Source organism: Trachinotus anak, unplaced genomic scaffold, assembly GCF_046630095.1.
Source record: "Trachinotus anak isolate AG129_WGS33_773 ecotype Australia unplaced genomic scaffold, CSIRO_AGI_Tana_v1 ptg000007l, whole genome shotgun sequence".
NCBI lineage: Eukaryota > Metazoa > Chordata > Actinopteri > Carangiformes > Carangidae > Trachinotus > Trachinotus anak.
In genome coordinates this window covers 13,595,087-13,614,397 of record NW_027273858.1, presented here as the reverse complement: position 1 = coordinate 13,614,397, position 19,311 = coordinate 13,595,087, and the positions used below count along the sequence as shown (strand labels likewise).

Here is a 19,311-nt window from a genome sequence, read left to right as displayed (position 1 = left end):
GAGCCTCAATTGAGTCTACATTTATTATTTTGACCTTTCGGTAGCCTCAGAAAAGGAGCTTCTTTTCGGAGCCTCTCTGCGGACTTTTGTGCTTCCCCGCGGACTGAGGAGACGAGGTTTTTCTTTTTTTTTTTTTTTTTTTCCCCCTCTCGTCCCTTTTAAAGTTTTGTTCCAGGGGGCTGACAAGAAAGCAAGCTCCAGGGGAATATTGAATGAAAATAAAAATCAATTAGGCCATGGCCTTGTGAAGAGATGGGGCGCCGCCGTGTGAAGATCAGAGAGAAAAAAGGTGCCTGGCGATGATTGGAGCGGCAAAAGAAAGCGCACCCTAACCACATTTGTTCTGGTGGGTTTTTTGTTTTTTGTTTTTTTTTTGTTTTTTTTAAAGTCAAAATTATGGTTTCATGTGTTGCCGAATATTTTAAGCCAAGAGGTGATGAGCAGGATTTAGCATACGGAGTAATGTGAATAACTAACCACAGTGAAACACAAGTCATTTATTCTGACAGAAGCAATCAGCTTCATTTAAATTTTACCAAAATATTAAAATCGAGTAGAAGCCTTTACTGTGGACAAATGTGGCCCGATTATTATTTTAATAAAGAAATTACAGGTCAATTTAACTTTGGTAGACTGAGTAGATGTTTTGAGTTAACAAGCTGCCTGTGTCTTGTTTTTTCTTTTTTTTTTTTCCTAACATTATTTTACTTGATATATCAGTCACTTAAACTTTAAACTCAGTTGCACCAAATCAGGCGCTCATCTGCAAAGCACCCGATGAATTTCGACGCAACACATCGTCTATGTTCAGTTTCTGCGCCCCTGGGTGACAAAGCAAGGGCCCCATCTAGTGGCGGGAAGTGCGCACTGGCTGAATGATGGCTAAACTGATCTGAGTTTTTCAGTGTTGGATCTGTACCTGACACTATTTACTGAAATTTCATGTATGTTTCAAAGATACGTGATTATATAGGAGTCAAAAAGATGCAAATATGAATAATACACAAACCACAGCGTATCACCGTGTCTTAGTTGCAGTACTGAAAACCAGTCTAGAGCTTTATTTGTAAAATGTACACAGGAAAAAAAAAAAAAAAGAAAAAAAGTTGCTTTCAAAATGCATTTGATGGTGAAAATGAAAAGGCAAAGTCAGTACAAGTCACCAGGGCTGATTCTTCCTCTCACACACAGACTATAACTTGTTATTAAATGGCATTCACATATAAACCCACTGCACGCGTGCACCCTGACTGCATCTGATTTTGACAATGAGCCTGGGCTTCGCTGTGATAAGACACTCTGGTGCACTCAATCACTCAGTGCCAGATCCTAATTTAACAGCCTCCGCGTTCCACTACCATCAGGATTTTTGCATCTTTCAACTTGTTGCGGATAAGGAAATGTCCCGCTGATGTCAGGAACTTAGTGTTCTTGGCTGAGCTCTCGGGCTGCTCTTTTATTTGTCCTGGAAACTGGCCTTTCTCTTCTCCACAAATGCCGTCATGCCTTCTTTACGGTCATCCTGCAGGAAAAAAAAAAACACACACGCTTCATGACTGAACTGTCCAATTTAGAGTCTATACCACCCCCCCCCCCAGCTATCATATGGGCTCTTCTACTCACCGTAGCAAAGGTAGCGTGGAATAGGCGCTTTTCCAAACGATTCCCCTCGGCCAGAGTCAGTTCAAAAGCTGCAGCCACACGGTGGAACAAGTCAGACAAAACTGAAACTTATTCTGTTTGGTGGGTTTTAAGATATTCAACTTTTAAAACTAGTAGAGACAAACTTTACACACCTGCGTTAACAGCCTCTTTAGCCATAGCAGAGACCAGTTTAGAGTTGGCAGCGATTTTTTCCCCACATTTAACAGCTTCAGACACCAGCTGGTCCACAGGATATATTTTACTCACCAAACCTGGGGAACAAGAACAGCACAGCCTAATGTAATAAGTTTATATCCCATCTGTGGTCAAGTGCCTGTCTGTGCTAAAACCGTCTTTCATGTGAAAATACTCCATTAATTCATTCAAAATGCTAAAAGTACAATAGTATTATCAAGTAAAAGTACACATTCCAGGAGAAACATCCGCTGAGACTGACATATAAATTACATCATGGTCAGTTTTCCATATAATGCTGGCGGGTGATGATGATGATCTTGTTTTAACCCTGGATGATTGAATGGGGTGATAATGGCTGGATGCACTCTTGGTTTTATGTTCTGCCATCACTGATGGACGCTGCTTCATGTGAGTTTGTGAGACGGTTTTCTGTTCTTACACATCTGCACAGCGTGTTACGCATTTACTGTGTTTTCTGTTCAAGTGAACACAGAGAATACACACCAAGTAAGTTTCATCTTTAAACATGTTTTGTATTTTATACACTTATTATATACATATTCTTTTATGTAAAACCTTAATCTGCAAAGTAACTAGTTATTACACCTGTCAAATAAATGCAAAGGAGTAAAAAGTACAACATTTTCTTCTGGACTGTAGTGGAGTTGAAGTATAAAGCAGCATACAATGGAAATACTCAAGTAAAGTACAAGTGCCTCAAAACTGTACTTGAATACAGTACTCCAGTAAATGTACTTTACTTTAAAACACTGCTATTACCTGACTGCTTGGCTTCTTGAGCATTAATCTTGTCTCCTGTTAGCACCATTTCCATAGCCAGGGACTTCCCCACTGCACGAGTCAGCCGCTGGGTACCACCCGCCCCTGCAGGTGGACAGACGTCATGACCAACCGCTCCAAAAGCAACAATCTGATAACTTTAGTATAAGGAAGTGAAATCTGAACGGGTAAGGAAAGTAGACAAACGACTCTTTACCAGGAATGGTCCCCAGCAGGATCTCTGGTTGGCCGAACTGCGCCTTCTCTCCAGCGTAGATGACGTCACACATCATGGCCAGCTCACAGCCTCCACCAAGCTGAAACAGTAGAGCGTACAGGAAGTGAATTGTTGAGGTTTCTACTCGTTGTTCCAGACTCCATTTACATTTTGTGACACTTGAACTGACTTAAAATGAGGCAGTGAGCTGACTCAGTTTAAGAATTAAGCAATTGGAGAGAGAGAAAAGGAAGAAACAGGGCAGGAGACAGGAGAGAGAAAAGAAATATTGAATTTGAAAAGTTTCAGGGAAAAGAAAACACACGTGATGTAGAGGGGTAATAAGAGTGCGAGCACAATCATTAATCTCATTTTGTAACCCAGTGCAGTTTACAAATTTATTTTCTTGCTTTGAAATGTTTTTATCATCATTTCAGTGTCATGTCTCTGTAATGTTATTCTTTTATGTGTCATAAACACACTGCCTCCCCTCAGTTATTAAATTAAATGGCCAAATAAAAAAAAAAAAAAAAAACAGACTCACAGCAAATCCGTTGACAGCTGCAATCACAGGCTTCTTCACTGTGGACACTCGGTTCCAATGAGCCAGGAAGTTTCCACCATAACACTCCTGGAAGGTTCGATTCTGCATCTCTTTTATGTCCGCTCCCGCTGAAAAACACAAAAGTCCCAAGTTTACCACTGACATATCACTGTAAACGGACTATTGCATATTCTCCGTCAGATCCCAGGAGGCAAAGTGCAAACACAAGCACAGAAAACACACTGGGGCTGGCTCCCTCACCAGCAAAGGCTCTGTCGCTGCCGGTGATAACGATAGCTCCGACGTTGCCGTCAGCTTCAAAAGCATCCAGGGCCTGTCCCACCTCCTTCATCAGCCCGTCACACAGAGCGTTGAGAGCCTTAGGCCGGTTCAGCTGGATGAAACCTACATCCTTCTTCTCACCTCGCGTTTCCACCACAATATATTCATACTGACCACCTGCGCGAAGAGGAAGCAAATAGTGACGACAGGATGAGACTTTAGCACACTTAGTATCAGGGGTCTCTGCTTCTGCTGACTTTTCAGACCTTTTCAGTACCACATAGACAGCAGTTTAATAAATGTTATCTGTGACGCAGGCCAAAGTCATAAAAAAGATGAGTGGATTAACCCATGAAATTGAACATGTGTGAGGTTGCCTCCACCACTCAGACTAGCTTCAGGTTACATCCCTGTTTATCAAGAGTCATTTAAAATATTAGCCATGTGTGTAAAACTTTGTCATAATTGCTGTGTGATTTCTTGGGTTATGGCTACCATTTGACCACCAAAATCTTCTCGTTTAGTGTCTTTTTTTTTTTTTTGTGTGTGTGCCGTTTTTGGCTTTGCTTACAATAGGGACAGTGAGAGACGGGAAAGTTATGGAAGAGAGAGAGGGGGCGACTTGCAGCAAAAGGCCTGAGTCAGATTCAAACCCACGCCGCCGTGCTAAGGACTGAGCCTAAACGGTATGCGCTCTATTGTCCTTATCCTGCTCTAAAGTATCGTCAGTATATCTGCCTTGAAAAATCCATTATCTGTCCACCTCTACTTTTAGTACGGGCCTCTGGTTAATCATTCAAGAAAAGGTGAAGAATCAACATGAACAACCTTGTGTCAAGGCCTTACAGAGACCTTGGAGGCCTCTGATACATCTTGTGGAGCAAAGTTACAAAACCAAGGTTTGGTGTTTGTGGAACAGGCAGCTTTTATGCATATTTGGCCTTTGAGAGAAAATCCACCCGAAAACAGAATTTACTCTGAGCTATTCCAGTTAATATGCACAGTTCATATGTAGACCCACGAGGCTTCACTTGGTCGTACGTCAGGGTTTTGTGGCAAATCTGAAGGGAAGGTCTTCAAGCTGCAAGTTGTTCTGTCACTTCTGACTTCTGTCGTGTTGTCCTGAGAGGTGCTACAGTTGTTCAGCTACATCCGTGGAGCTGGATTTGTCTCCATCCTAAAATCATCGCTACAGCCTGATAATGTATAGTCTTTGTTTTATTATGAAACTTTTAATGACATTTTGACTTCAGCCATCAAATTGTCCTTGTGGCTCTTAGGTGGAGTGATGTGGGGGATTCTTCTTTAATTTCCAGAGAGTTTTAAAGTGCAGGATTTTATGGTTTAGGTTTAAGATGTTTTTTTTCTTTTTTCCTTTTATCTGTTGGAAATAAAAGTTTACCTTTTTATGTCTGCAACGCATAAATCACACATGACGTTCAAATTCACAAATAACATCTGAGCTGTGTAACATTACAGAAATGACCCATGTAAATTCCGTTTTACGGTGGAAATTCCCTTTACACGGCCTCATGCCAGCAACATGCTAAGAAATGATTTGATTTTATTTTTTTCCTTCAAGTGCAGCACGTTTTGCGGCGCCGATAAGTCGACACACAGATGCATGAAAAGGTCCGGACACACTGAGGTTATTGAGCAGCTGCCTGCTGCACATGCGTCGCACGGTCAGTGGCGCAGGTATCTGACATTGCAGCAGCAGCAGCGGGACCGGAAACACTCACCTGAGCTGCAGAGGCGGGCGGCAGACAGGGCGGCCGGCGCTGCGCGGCAGGGCTTCAGGAGCAAAGCGGCGCTTCTGCAGAGGAGAGCCATGAGAGCGACGACGGCAGGCTGTTGTCAGTGAACTTGGCCCTGGATCTGTAGCTGCTGCTTCCTCCTGCGCCTTCTTCTTTGTTGGTGTTTTTTTTTTTAAGGAGACGGCATCTTACCGCCGCCTGGTGTCTGGAGGGCGGAGCAGGGGTGGGATTACCCTGGAAAATGCTTTCTCCATAACTTACTGATTATTTTGAATGAACTAAAATGAAATCAGCCCTATTCATATATTCATGTAGAGGCTGCATTACTATAGCATTGTGTTATTTTGTTGTTTACTCCAGGGAAATTATTCAGAGATGACATATAAATCAGTAACCACTAGATTATTTATTACAGCATTTTCTTTTCATTTTTTCTTTCATACAATATTATTCGAATTTGAATATTTGATTAATATATATCGACAAACTTATTAGTATAACCTACCTATTAATATAAGATTATGTCAGTGGCGTTATGCATCTGGTGTTCAATATGTGATAAAAGGTGAAAATTGATCCTCTACATGATTTTTTAAAACCAGGAATGAATTCAGATAAACATATATAATATAATATAATATAATATAATAATATAACATACACACAAAAGAAGATGTAAAAATAAATAGGCACACATTCCCACAAATCTAAAATAAAAAACAAAACAAAAGAACACTTTTCCAAAATAAGGTAAGGTAATAAGGTTTCGACAAGACTCGTCCCACCCTGACAGTGACAGTGTCTGATGCTCCTAGAGGAGACTCCTGAGACAGCCGTGAGCGCGCTGCGCATGCTCGCAGTCGTCTGCGTGAACGAGCCTACATGCACCGTCGGTAACAACCCCATCTCATCTCTCCTCCGAGTGCCAAATTATAAGCACGGACAAGAACACACGGAAATAAGGTAAGCACCAATCATTTGGGTATGCTGGTTAACATGGGCGAGGACATATGCGGGAACCATGCATTTCTTTTTAAATGGTGGGATTCCTTCAGGCTACAACACAGCGGCGCACAGGCTAAATTATGAGTCCACAGTCAGATGAACAACATGCATTTGCATTGTTGCATCAGTAAAACCTGTTATTCAATACATTTCATATTACATGCAATAACGAAAATATTGAGTACATTTCTACATAATGGCCCAGTTACCTGATAGACCTCAATAAGGAATTTCTAGTGATGGCCTTTTACCACTAACAAGCCATCTATTGCATTTTATTCATTATCATCCCTACACCCAATATCATTTCTTGTATATGAAGGCTGAAAGGCAACAGCAATTTTCTCTGGTGAGCACATTTATTTTTAAACTGACCTACTTTAGTGGCTAGAGGAAATTTTCAACAGAGAAATGTGTCTTTATGATAAGACCATACATTCAGCAGCACTGAACACTACACCGACATCTCACATTCGTTGAACAGTGGTATAATCTGGGTTCTTTAGTGCTGTCGAGGACATATTATGCCACACCAGTTTAGGGTTATATTCTGGATTTTAGACAGAATTTATCAGTGAATAGAAAACATTGGCCTCAGCTGTTTACAGAAATGTTCCAAAAAATTCTTTTTACAACTACACATTGAAGATGGATGTATAATTTCTCAATTTCATACATTAAAGGTGCAGGTTACCACCATAGGAAGGCCTAAAGTGTGCTTCTTTGTTCCCTTATATCTTCTTTCTGCGCAGACATCAGGAATGAACCAGGTGGTTGCAACATGCTGGACTTGCCTCCTGCTCTCTGCCTTCCTGTGTGAACCTGCTCTGTCCAAGGGCGGTCGTGGAGGGTCCCGGGGCTCCTCTCGAGGCTCCCCCTCCCGCAGCTCCACAGCGGGGAGTTACCGGGGAGGAGGCGCCTACGGTGGGACCCGTTCTCGCTTCAGGGTGGCAGGGCGAACTTCCCCGGTGAGGGTGGCAGCTGCAGCAGCAGCGGGGGCAGCAGTGGCGTTAACGGCGGATAAATGGTACGCCTCCGCCTACCGCCGCAGCAATGCTGACAGCTCAGAGGAAGAGCTGGATTACTACAACAGGACCAATTACTTTGATGCTCAAATGTCAGGCTCAACTCAAAATGGATCTTCAATCTCTCAGCTGGTTTCTATCATTATTGCAACGTTTTCCTCAAAATATGGACTCTTACTGGACAGTATACTGTAGATGTTCAGGTTATTTCTCAGGATAAATTCCTGACTTGGTTTAGGCCTGAGCTTCTGCCCTGGATCTGACTATAATGTGCAGGACTGGCTAGATCCTGCACTGGGAAGACCAGTTAGAGGTGCAACACAGTGGTGGAAGGACACCACGAAAAAAAAAAAAATATCACTGTACTGTATGTTTTTATGCATACGATCCTCTATACCAACAGACAAATGTACATTACCAGCGGTGTTCAATGTGACATTTCACCTGTCAAAGAGTGCGAGCCTTGTCAAATCTACTGTGTGACAGAGACTGACAGAGAATTACTTTCCTTTCCTAAATCGTGATTCCTATATAAGAAAATGTTTGTCAGAAAAATATCAATAGCCTTCATATCGAGTGTTAACAAAGTGGCTGCTGCCAGTTTTAATTATTGTGCCAAACTCAACACTATCTTAAAAAAAATTTATTTTCATAATATAGACAAAAAATACAAAGAGAGTGACCACTACCACTGCTCTGTACAAGAGGGTAATTATTTGTATATATTAGCAAACTTTGGGCCTAAATGTGAAGCCTGGACTTGCAGCTGAAGTGCAGGTGACAAGACATTTAATAGTTTTCTATAATTAACAAAGTAAAAGTACCAAGTTGGCACCAGCATTATTCTGAAATTAAAACTGCCATTAAAATTTTTTATTCCTCAACTGGACTTTTTTATTTTATTGTGTATTTTTCAATTTGTGACCTCAACCGACACAAAGTTATTTTACTCCATTCTTTCTGAAAAACTTAACTTAAAAATCTTGCTCAGTGATCCCAATGATTTAGGGTGGCAGTCACTGGTGTGGCCATAAAGATGATTCTCCACAATAAGACAAGGCAAGTAAGAGTACCTTATATTGGGAAAGCATTTCTCAGACCTGTGTATGAACCACATCCTGGTTGGGAGGGACACTAGAAAACAAACTGCTGCTCTCACTGTAATTCATGTCTCTGTCTGACCATCATCCCAGAAGAGCTTTTTACCTGCAGTAAACACTCAGGAGCACCAGACTGTTCCATATCTGTAAGTGCACTCTATTATATGCTACTACACTAAGTACATGATAAATAGTTTGTTATCACTGTCTTTATGCTAATAAATATCCTATTTACACCATGTCAGATATCTGCCTCTTGTATTCTAAAAGCAAAGCTTAGAAAAATGTCATACCTGAATCAAGTCAAATTCTTTTATTTACAAAGGTTACAATGACTTTTTACAAATATAAACAGACTGCATCATGTCCCCAAGATGTCTTAGACACGAGGACAGAGATGGACTATATTTCCTTGATGACACCTTTGTGGTCAAATAGAAATCCTTCGAGGTTGAGGACAAACTGGCAAAATCCAGCAACAGTCTCTGGTCACCTTGATTAAAATGACCCAGGTCAGTCCAGCATCACTCGCCCCAGCTCTCCTTTCCTGAAGGCTCTTATGAAATCATAGGCTGCTGCTGTGTAGTTTGGGATAGTGACGGTAACGTTCCCTGATGGAGTTGAGAAAGAGACATTTTTATTATACGACTATTCTTTTTAAGAGGATGATATATAATTCTGATCACACTGTCTAACTGAAGAGCAAGTTTACATATTTCTATAGAATTCAGAAAAATTTAATATTATGTAGCAGCACTGAAAACTGCTCATCAGGTTGCTTGCTGCCTACAATTTTACAATTTCCATTGCTGTATTTTAAAGGCCTGTTTGCTTATTACATGAGTATTAGTTAAATATATAAATATAGTGGGTAAAATGGCACCTTTAATGGAGTAGTTTGACATTTTGGGAATCAAGCTTATTCGCTTTCTTGAAGAGAAATAAATAAGATGATTGATACTATTTTTTATGATGTACAGTATGTATGGTAAGTAAAGTAAATATGAAGCTACCGCCAGCAGACTGTTAGCTTAGCTTAGCATAAAGACTGGAAGCAGGAGTTAAAAGCTAGCCTGGCTCTGAGTACAAGTGACAAAACCTACCAGCGCCTCTAAAGTTCACTTGTTAACATGTTACATTGTGTTTGTTAAAAATGTACAAAAAGCAAAGATTTTTTTTATTAAAATTTGGTCAATTAAAATGTGTTTTTCCTGACAAAAAGCCTCTTCTCCTCCTCAGGTATTATGATTGAGACTGGCAGGGCTCTGAGATCAGCAGACTCTTTCCTTATTGAATCATCATAAATAGTTTTTGAGCTTTAGAGGTGCTGGTAGGTGGACAGAGGCAGGCTAGGTGGTTCCCTGTTTCTAGTCTTTAAGGTAAGCTAAGCTAACTCGATGTTGGTCGTTGCTTCATATACACTGTGCAGTGAGTGATACAGTTCCTCTCATCTAACTCTCACCAGTAAAGCAAACAAGTATATTTCCCAAAATGTCCAACTATTCCTTTAAATCAATTAAACTGATAGCTATGTAACAGGACTATGTGTTGGATTAGCATTTTCTTACCCACTCCAGTAATGGCTTTGACCCGCTGGGTCTTTCCAAGTTTGACAGCAATGCGTTTGAGGACATGCTGGATGTCATCACTGGGTTCTTGAAGGTCGTATTTCTCCACATAACTGCACATAAAGACAAACATGCAGTAAACAGTCACTGAGATGCGAAGCAAAAGCAATACACTGATCATATGAAAGTTCACTCAATCATAATTCAGGGAGAAAATTCACACCTGAATTTCCCCAGCCTGTTTAGAGAATAGAGTAAGTAGTCAGCAATAATGTCTTCACCAACCAAATGGTCCAGTATGGATCCTGGGGAAGGAAAGAAAAAAAAAGTCAAACTATTTGTTGAGCACATTTGAAAACCCTCTTCTACAAACAAATGGAACAGCTATCCCACTGGATACAGTACAACAGAGTTTCCACACGGTGTTTCACGTGGAGAAAAAAAAAAAGATCCTGTTCCGCTCACCACATAAAGCCAACTTCATGCCCGTTTCAACACTCTCGATCTTAGGAGGCAAAACTCCTGGTGTGTCCAACAGGTACATTATCGGTCGCTCACACACCTGAGGACAGAGACAGCTATAAATATTGTACAGGTCCACACATACACACACAATGAACCCATGAGCACAAACACACATACAAAGAGACAAACATGTCCTCCACACCCACCTGAATTTTAGTCAGGACTGCTTTAGTTATACCTGGCTCTCCGCCGACTCGAGATGCATGACCTGCAATTGGTGTATAATTACAATATTTAAAAGTATCATTCTCAATCAATGTCCAACACATATCAACTATTTCTCTCATACATACCTTTCTTCAAGTTTGTTCTTCTTAATGAGTTGATAAGAGATGACTTCCCCACATTGGGCACCCCAATCACCATCAGGCAATAATTCGTATTCTGAGTTTTTCATGCCAAAATTAGAGAATGGATAATATATTAACATTTTCCCTCCATTACCTTCAAAATCGGAATATTGAGAGATATATAATAAATATAAAAGTGGAATTAAATGACTCTACGATAATTCAGGTCTACTGAGGCAAAAGGAAAGAAGCTTTAGAGTCACAAAGAAACAGTATCTTGCTTCCATATTACTGACTGAAAAAGTTTAAATAAAGAGATATTAGTTAAGAAGAGAAGGGTAGTATTATTTGATTAGCACTGTTCATAGCTCTGTGAACCTGTTGTTCTTTTTTTTTTTTTTTTAGATATATCTTATATCATATGTAGCTTGATGCAGATACAGTACCACAAACTTTTGACTGGTACTGTATATGTTGCACAATAAGAAACAAGAAATGATGTTTGAGGTTCTTTAGGAACAGCTAGAACACAGTGTATCTGACAGCTGTAAATGTCTACTGAGCTGTAACTTTTGCTTTAATTTTAGTCAAAATTTAAATCAACTAAAATATATTATTAAATTGCCTGGATTTATTTACCTCATCTCTGTTAAAACGTGGTCTGCTTCCAATAATTTCCATCACCATTGGCACCAACTACAGCAGGAAAAAAAAAAAAACAGGAATAATGTGCACGTTCATGGTCAGATTTTTATTTCATATCAGCTGAGGACAAACTTCTTTAAACAGTGAAAAGTTTAGTATCCGGTGAAGATGGCCTGTACCTTTTTGATGTTGTCATGTCTCTGCTTTAAACAGTCTGTGAAGAGAACATTCCTCACCCCATCTTTTTCTAGCTTCTTCAGGATTCTCTGGAGGGTTAAACGTAAAGACATCCTTTTGTCCTGGTCATTTTAAAATGCTGACGACATGTGATGCGGCGAAAATAGCAGCAAGAGTTTTTTTTTTTTTACCTGCTTGCTGGACAGATCAGCAAGGTCCATCTTGTTGAGAATTAGCACATGTGGTCTGACATCTAGAGTCTCCTGAAACACAGGGTTTCTTCCAGAGAAGGGGATATGCTTAATGTTAAAGAGAAATCAGAGAGTTCATTTGGGAATATGCATCTTAAAAGCACAAAACTGAAATAATAAGTGACTTAAATTTACAGTTTGGAGTACTCTCGATAGCACCAGTGTTACCGGCATTGTCCAATTGGTAAGCAAGCCTTGAACTAGGTTAGAAATTAAGTTTATAAATGATTGACACTACAATGTGTAGGTTATGTTACACAGCAAGACCAAGGTTGCTGACACAATTTCCCTCAAACTTGTTTCCTGCACTGTTCCCAGTAAGTACCCAGTATTTACACAAATACTGAGAAAAGCATTATTTAATTATTTTTTCTCTAAAATGTGCAATTGTTACTTGTTCTCCATACATAAAGTATTGCTTTCTTCCATCGTATCTACAAATACCAGTAAGAAGTATTATCTGATTGAAAAACATCTGTGATTAAAAATAAGATGGTGCTTTGTTCTGTTATTGCCATGGAAAAATAAAATAAAAATAAAGGATATTCTGGCATCGTGGATTTCTATGATGCAGTCCACACTCCTGAGGCTGGCTCGCATCTGCTTAAGGCCTGCAAATATGAGAGCATTCATATTTATATCCACACCACATTTATTTAACATCTTCTGGAGATAACTTTAAAGCGAAGCTGTCACCTTTAGCCATGTGTCCGGGGAACCAATGAGCCACGTCCCGTCCACCGAAGTCAAAAACGGCTCTGAACTTGTGGACATCACGGAGGGCCTGGTGCAGCTTCATGGCTGTTTAATGTGACTACACCGGGCTTTCATCTGCGTTCATGAAAGGTCTATGTTGACCTACCAGCTACAAAATCCTCTTGCTGCACTGACCAGGCTCGTGTGCTACACTGTTTACATGCCGACTCGAAACTCCCGTCAAATTACCTCCGGTTCCGGGTTAGCACTTCTTCTTCGTGTGTTTTTTATTTTCTGTTTATACGCTCATACGCGCATTGCTGCCCTCCTCAGGACGAAAAAATGAATTACTCTGATCACTATAGGACAGGAGTTCCCAACCTTTTTCCAACTCATGGCCCAAGGCCCAAATCTCAAAAATGTTGGTGGTCCACACCAACCCCACAACAATATGGGGGCCAAATAATGATACGGAGCATTTTTTTTATTTTACATTCAGGACTTAACTGTAAGCTCTGTTCATTTTTTGTTTGGGGGGTGGGCACTTATTGATTCACCACATCTCATGCCTCTCTTTTCTTTTAATTCTTCCTGTTGCTACCGATTTTAGTAGTCCAGTTGTTTTTTTTTTTTGTTTTTTTTAATAATGTAATCTTTTAGCACAAATCAGACTGGTTTAGCAAACAGGTATGCAATGACTACAAAATGGTCCAGACGACAATAACATAATGTTTCCCTATCATTGGCCTATGACAGAGACAGGCCTTAATATGAGACCAAAAAAAAACCCAACAATGAAAAGATTTATAAAATATTTTTTAATGTTTTTAAAGATCAGTTTCATCATTACATCTTTTCATTAAAATTGTACTGTTTTACAAGTGATTTGTTGGCCCACTTGTAATACCTTCGGAGCCAACCAGGTTGGGAACCACTATCTTTGGCTTTTATTGAACTCCTGTCTTCATAAAAACAAAAAGACAGAGCTGAACTTCTGTATCAGAAAATGAGCAGAACAGAAACACATTCCCACCCAAGTTTTCCTGACGCAAGACTTTCTAAAACTTTCACACTCATTTCTTCTAATCCATACTTCCTGTGGTGCCCTTTAGTGTTTCTCTTCCTGCAGAATACTTCAGGCATACTTACAATATTACATCTTCTACTGACTCATCTGTTTAATGTTTGATCACAGAACCAACACGGATGATTGCCTGTAAGGGTGAAAGTTTATTTGATCTGTTGAACCTCAACCTTGCTCTGCTCTCAGCTGAATACCTATTGTGCAAACACACACTTGCAAAACATTTATAATGTGTCATTGTAGGTTGTATTTTTCTAAATCCACATGCATGTGTGTTTCTGCCTTTCCATGTCTCCTTCTGCTTTTGGGGATGTTTGGCTTGTCATTTTGATAAAGTACTGATTCCAACAATAATTATTTTATGTCCAACACCAGTCCAACACTTTTCTGCAATGATGTAAAGTATATTTCACCATATCATTCAAAATTAATCATAATGTGAGAACAAAGTTTGTGCAAGTGCAAAAGGTAAGGCAACATATTGTTAGCAACAAACATAAAATAATTAGTAAATGGAAGTGAAATTGATCTTTGTAAAAAGTTTTGCACATAAATGTTAAAATTCACTTACTCATTAACTGTTGAAATATTTCATTAAGAATAACTAAATCTTATAATTGCATTGTTGTTAAGCAGATTTGTGAACACGATGTTATTTAATTCTTTCATTTTAATTCTTTCAGTTTTCTTTACAAAAAATATACAGAGGCATTTCTTTAGTTAATATTTAAAGCGGTGCACTTAATGTATTTTATGAAAATATAATGGATTGCCTGTTTGAGTAGACAGTACCGGCCAAGCACATTTGCACAAGCGCAGTGAAATCCATGGCAAAAGGTTGGCATTAAGGCACCTCACTTGTCTGGGAACTTTCCAACTTTTTAAGAGATCAGTGTTAGATGAAGTTGTAGATTATATATATAAATCAAATAAATCTCTTTTTTGTCAAAGCGGCATTGTACTTTTAAAGCTTGGACTTGGCCGACTGAGATGGACTGATGGAGGAGTAGTGAGAGATGAGCCGATCGGCTTCTCTCCACCCGCTGAGAACTGCTCCATGGACGGTGGAGTAGTAGCAGGGATGAGTTGCCTCTCCAGCAAACAACACCTGCAGGGGCTGAGACACACCAAATATTTTGAATAAGGATTATTAAACATGCTGCTGTGTACACAGTTGTGTTTGACTATGAACATTTAAGTACTTGTGACTGTGATCCCTCCGCAGGCAAGGGCTCCATCATGTTCTCCAGGTCCTGCACTGAACAGCCTTTTCCAGGGTAACTGTAGGATCCACATGTCCAGGGGTCGTGAAACCACTGGGAGCGTAGAACTCTCCTCGGGGTGATGGTAGGGTTTCCTAAACACACAGTAACCAAGGCTCAGAAATATTTTTGAAAATATTAAGAGGAAGTGATGCACTCTCAGTAGAAGAGTATTATGAATTATTTAGACTCACCTGTGAACCTACGGATAAGTTGTGTGACGGCATGTGTGACGTCCTGCTCAGACAGTGTCTCCATATGCTCTGACTCATGCCCAGCAATCCAGCCACACAGAACATGGCCATACCTGAAAGTTGAACCACAAACAGGACAGCACTCTTAATACATGAGCATCAATAAATCTGCCAAATGATTATGTACTAAATACAACTTGAACAACATTTGTGCGCCTAATGTGGTTGTTGACCTTTCAGTGGGTTTAAGCACAGTGAAGCCGAACAACTTCTTTATCCAGGATCTCTGTACATCCGGCACCTGGTCCACCATGGCATCCTGAATCCCGACAAGCGATAAAACAGATAGATTTATGTGCTAACTACTGTCATAAATATCAAACACTCTTGAGTCAGATGTACAACAAGCGTGGTCCTGCTAATTCAACATATCTACAGGAAATGTACGCCTTTATTCACTGACTACACATCTCACCTCATCTTCCCACAGAAGGTAGATGACCTCACAGTCGGCATCCCACCACGCCGAATCAAACTCCACAAATATTTTATTGTTGGTTCCAAAACCTAGTCTCTGGACGGAGTGCAGCTTGTGTAGAGGGAGAGGGGGATGGAACAGAGTTGAATGGTGCTTCTTTAGGTATCCTGACAAAACACAACACAGCAGAACAAGTGAGGTTGTGCTCAACACTGAATAGCTTGAATTTGTGTTACCAGAGAATCAAACAAGACAGTAGTAACTAAAGTGTTTATATTAGAGAGAGAAAATACAAGTGATAGATGTAGTGCTTAATGACACACAGTAAGCTCTTAGCAGTAGTAACTTGTTGAAAATGTTAAAGGTACCATAAACCCATCTGTTTGGGTGGAAGTATATGGATTGTGTGGGTGTGCATAGACTGTGCTGGATCGTCATCTGAGTGAGCCCTGTATCAGTTTTGTATTGAATGGGAGAAGTTGCAACTTTGCAGTTCTTGTTGGGTCATACAGTTTGGTGACCTTATGTACACAACGTCAACCTGAGTCTAATAAGCCATGATAAGTACAAAAGTGCTATTCACGGTATTGCGGATTAAATGGTAATCGGGTGTTTGTGTAAGCACACGTGTGATTCTACCTAAAGGTACCGTGACAATAACATGATCAGCAGTGATCTTCTCCCCATCGTCACACTCAACAGTCACAGGGGTTTCTCTCTTCTCTGTGTTGTTCCAGTGGACACAGCGCACAGGCCAATTGTAGGCCACTGAACCACTGGGGAGCTCCGACATCAATTTTTTGATTAGACCTTCATAGCCACTACATGAGAAAGAGAATAATATTTAGTTTAGTCTGACTTGCTTGTTTATCTTCATTACATGTCACTATGAAATAAATAAATGGTGTATCTTTTGGTTGCTTGCCCGACAAGCTATTGCGAGACATCATTTCACTTTTTTTAATTTGAATTTTTTAAATTTTAATATGTACATGTAGGAAATAATGATTGAATGAAATTGTCATTAATTGTTAGTTGCTGCAGTATAGGTATGCAATGTTGGAATACGAACCCTGGGAATGTACAGTCCAGTCCAGGCAGAGTCTTGTAAAGGCCAAAGGCCCCCAGGCCCACCTCATCCAAGCTGTGAGTCCCATTAACACAGCACTCCGCCTTCAGCATGCTGCTGATGGCACACAGCTGAAGAGATCTGGTGTTTGCATCCATGTCTTTCCACATCTCTGCTGCTCGTTGTTTTACCTGCGCCAGGCAACAAGCAGCAAAACAGCCTCTTGATTCTTGATGCAGCTTATCATTAAGAACATGTGAAAAAGTCCGGCCGGTCTCAGCTGGCAGCTGATCTCAGACACTGGCAGCTGACAAACATATTGCCAGTATTACTATTTTAATCCCTGAAATAAATGTACCTCTGACCGTACGAAACCTCCCACACTGGCAAAGGGTTCTCCTCCTTGACTGTGAAATTCTGAACTTTCATGCATCAGCTCAAAAAACATCTCCAGACCAGGATGGAGGTCCTCAGCATTTAGCTTCCGACCTGCACACGTCACGTAACCCACAGAACACAGATTAGGAAAATATCATTAACAACTCATATCACTTCACTCACACAGTAAAGTAGGTAATGAATAACCAGACACTGGCTGCATGTGTCATTACAGTAATGCAAACACTTGCAAACATAGCTTTAATTCACTTTAGTTGAATCTCTTCTGCTCAAATTCTGGTTTCCTACTGTTTATAATTTGCTATTCCAGTCTAAGCAAATATGCACAGGCATTAGTGCCAGAGGATACAACAAAGTACACACCTATAATATCCCTTGCAGACTCTGTGACTTGTGTAGCAGGCTGCTGTAAAACTGGTGTAAAGTAGTAGAATAGGGCAAGACAAAACTTTGGTCTAAAATACTGTAAACTAAAAAATGCATCCTGTTGTGCTCTGAAACGTCACGTTATTATCCCTTCAGCACCCAATATGTAGTTTTCTACAATTGCTGGTGAATGAAACAACTCCCACCTTACTTTCATATTGTTCATATCACTTTGATCTATCTGAGAAGTCAGTCTTAAAATAGGCTTATTTTTAAAACATCAGCTGACCAGAACTGCTGAAGACATTGGGAACCCAGGGGGGATGTCCTCCCACATCCATGGCCTGGTTCTCTGGGGTGAGGGCCTCAGGGTCCAGGAGCCCATACTGACGAGCCAAACAAAACACTGGGTTCCCCTCAGACGGTCCATGGATCCAGTTTGCCCCTATCTCAACAATATTATCACCTACAGATGAAAAATATTGTTGTTGTTGTAAGTTGCAGGAAAGAAATTAATCAGTTTTTTTTCCCAATTTGATTTGACTCCTAATTTTATTGCTGTTTGACAATGATGGTAATTAAAGTAGAATAAACCTTGCAAAATGATCTCTTGTAATTATCAGTTAGTCACGTTGATGACATGATTTACAGCAGACACAACTAGGTCCGCTCCTAGTTAAGAAAGAGCAACACATTTTTAAAAACAGCTGATCATTTTTGGGATGATGGTGCTGACTGACAAGCTGCAAAGCTTTAAACCAGGGCTTGTTATTGGTACATGTAGGGAAAGCACAAAAAAATCCCCACAGCAGGTAATGTACAGTGTGGAAGAGCGCAGCTTTCCATATGTGGTTATTCCTTTAGTGTATTTTTTTAGTAAAGGAGTCAGAAATACCAACATTAACCGATATTAAGTGTTTATTTCAAGTCTAGCTGCACTTCCTCACAAGCATCATTTTATATAGGAGTATATGCTTTTAATTCATCATACTGTACATTGTAGCGCTGCCGCCTATGAAGCAGTGTAATTGTTCTTACAATACATCTATGATCTTTTCTTCTTGGAGTAAATTATTAACAGGTGACTCAGCTGTATACAGACAATTATTCTGAGCCATTTTCGTTATAGAAAAACTGTCAAAAGTCTCTGGTGGATATTTCCGGGTTTCCTTAGTCTTCAAAGATAGTAAAGGGGCTACATGGGTTGGGGAGGACTGGGATGAACGTTTTCACATTTTACTGGCCACACCACTGGTCAGTTTAATAACCAGCCTTAATAATAGCCAGGTTGCAGCCTCAGTTAATAACAGCACTAGTCCTGTGGGTTGGTAGTTCCTGTTATGTAGTTGAAAGGTGCAATGATCTCTTCTGGTTGTCAGTTCACCAATAACCCTATTTCGGTTGCCAAAATCATGCAAATTCACTTTTTTTGGATGTAACACAGGATTACAGTTTGATGCTTATGATCACCGTCCCTTGCATTTTTGGTTTTCCATGCTCACCCAGTCTTCCTGTTTTTATTCTTCCTCCGCCTCTTGCAGTCGCCTCCAGTACCCGCACACGCTGAAATCCCGCTTCAGTGAGCCTGCGTGCCGCCGCTATACCCGATATCCCGCATCCTATGATAACTATGTTTGCGTTAGCGCTCATCGCCACCGCTGGTTCTGCACCACACTCGTGTTGGCTGTCTCCCGCACGGTCCACGGTTTACGCCATGGGCGACGATTAAATGTCTTCCGGTTAAGAGTTTCAAAA

At 40.3% G+C, this 19,311-nt stretch overlaps 4 protein-coding genes across 4 annotated transcripts; 1 reads left to right on the top strand and 3 right to left on the bottom strand.

Moving 5' to 3' along the window:
• Nucleotides 1-1,026: 1,026 nt before the first annotated feature.
• echs1 (enoyl CoA hydratase, short chain, 1, mitochondrial) lies at nucleotides 1,027-5,588 on the bottom strand. Its single transcript, XM_071480764.1, has 8 exons — nucleotides 5,408-5,588; nucleotides 3,645-3,842; nucleotides 3,384-3,511; nucleotides 2,840-2,939; nucleotides 2,623-2,727; nucleotides 1,797-1,916; nucleotides 1,624-1,691; nucleotides 1,027-1,522 (listed from the first exon to the last, which is right to left on the bottom strand). Exons 1-8 carry the CDS (start codon nucleotides 5,496-5,498, stop codon nucleotides 1,457-1,459), a joined length of 876 nt encoding a protein of 291 aa, XP_071336865.1. The 5' UTR covers nucleotides 5,499-5,588; the 3' UTR covers nucleotides 1,027-1,456.
• A 1,595-nt stretch (nucleotides 5,589-7,183) lies between these two features.
• sprn (shadow of prion protein) lies at nucleotides 7,184-7,680 on the top strand. Its single transcript, XM_071481681.1, is given in 1 exon segment — nucleotides 7,184-7,680. A coding segment is annotated over 1 exon segment (492 nt). The 5' UTR covers nucleotides 7,184-7,188.
• Nucleotides 7,681-8,850: 1,170 nt separating this feature from the next.
• On the bottom strand, nucleotides 8,851-12,957 carry mtg1 (mitochondrial ribosome-associated GTPase 1). Its single transcript, XM_071480762.1, has 11 exons — nucleotides 12,705-12,957; nucleotides 12,555-12,619; nucleotides 11,949-12,053; nucleotides 11,760-11,846; nucleotides 11,575-11,631; nucleotides 10,939-11,029; nucleotides 10,792-10,853; nucleotides 10,586-10,682; nucleotides 10,344-10,425; nucleotides 10,121-10,233; nucleotides 8,851-9,163 (listed from the first exon to the last, which is right to left on the bottom strand). The coding sequence occupies exons 1-11, from the start codon at nucleotides 12,805-12,807 to the stop codon at nucleotides 9,066-9,068; spliced, it is 960 nt and encodes a 319-aa protein (XP_071336863.1). The 5' UTR covers nucleotides 12,808-12,957; the 3' UTR covers nucleotides 8,851-9,065.
• Nucleotides 12,958-13,503: 546 nt separating this feature from the next.
• LOC139622978 (peroxisomal N(1)-acetyl-spermine/spermidine oxidase-like) lies at nucleotides 13,504-19,307 on the bottom strand. Its single transcript, XM_071480761.1, has 10 exons — nucleotides 19,059-19,307; nucleotides 17,846-18,022; nucleotides 17,150-17,280; nucleotides 16,795-16,982; nucleotides 16,362-16,543; nucleotides 15,720-15,889; nucleotides 15,478-15,563; nucleotides 15,245-15,357; nucleotides 14,991-15,145; nucleotides 13,504-14,905 (listed from the first exon to the last, which is right to left on the bottom strand). The coding sequence occupies exons 1-10, from the start codon at nucleotides 19,204-19,206 to the stop codon at nucleotides 14,753-14,755; spliced, it is 1,503 nt and encodes a 500-aa protein (XP_071336862.1). The 5' UTR covers nucleotides 19,207-19,307; the 3' UTR covers nucleotides 13,504-14,752.
• Between the last annotated feature and the right edge of the window lie 4 nt (nucleotides 19,308-19,311).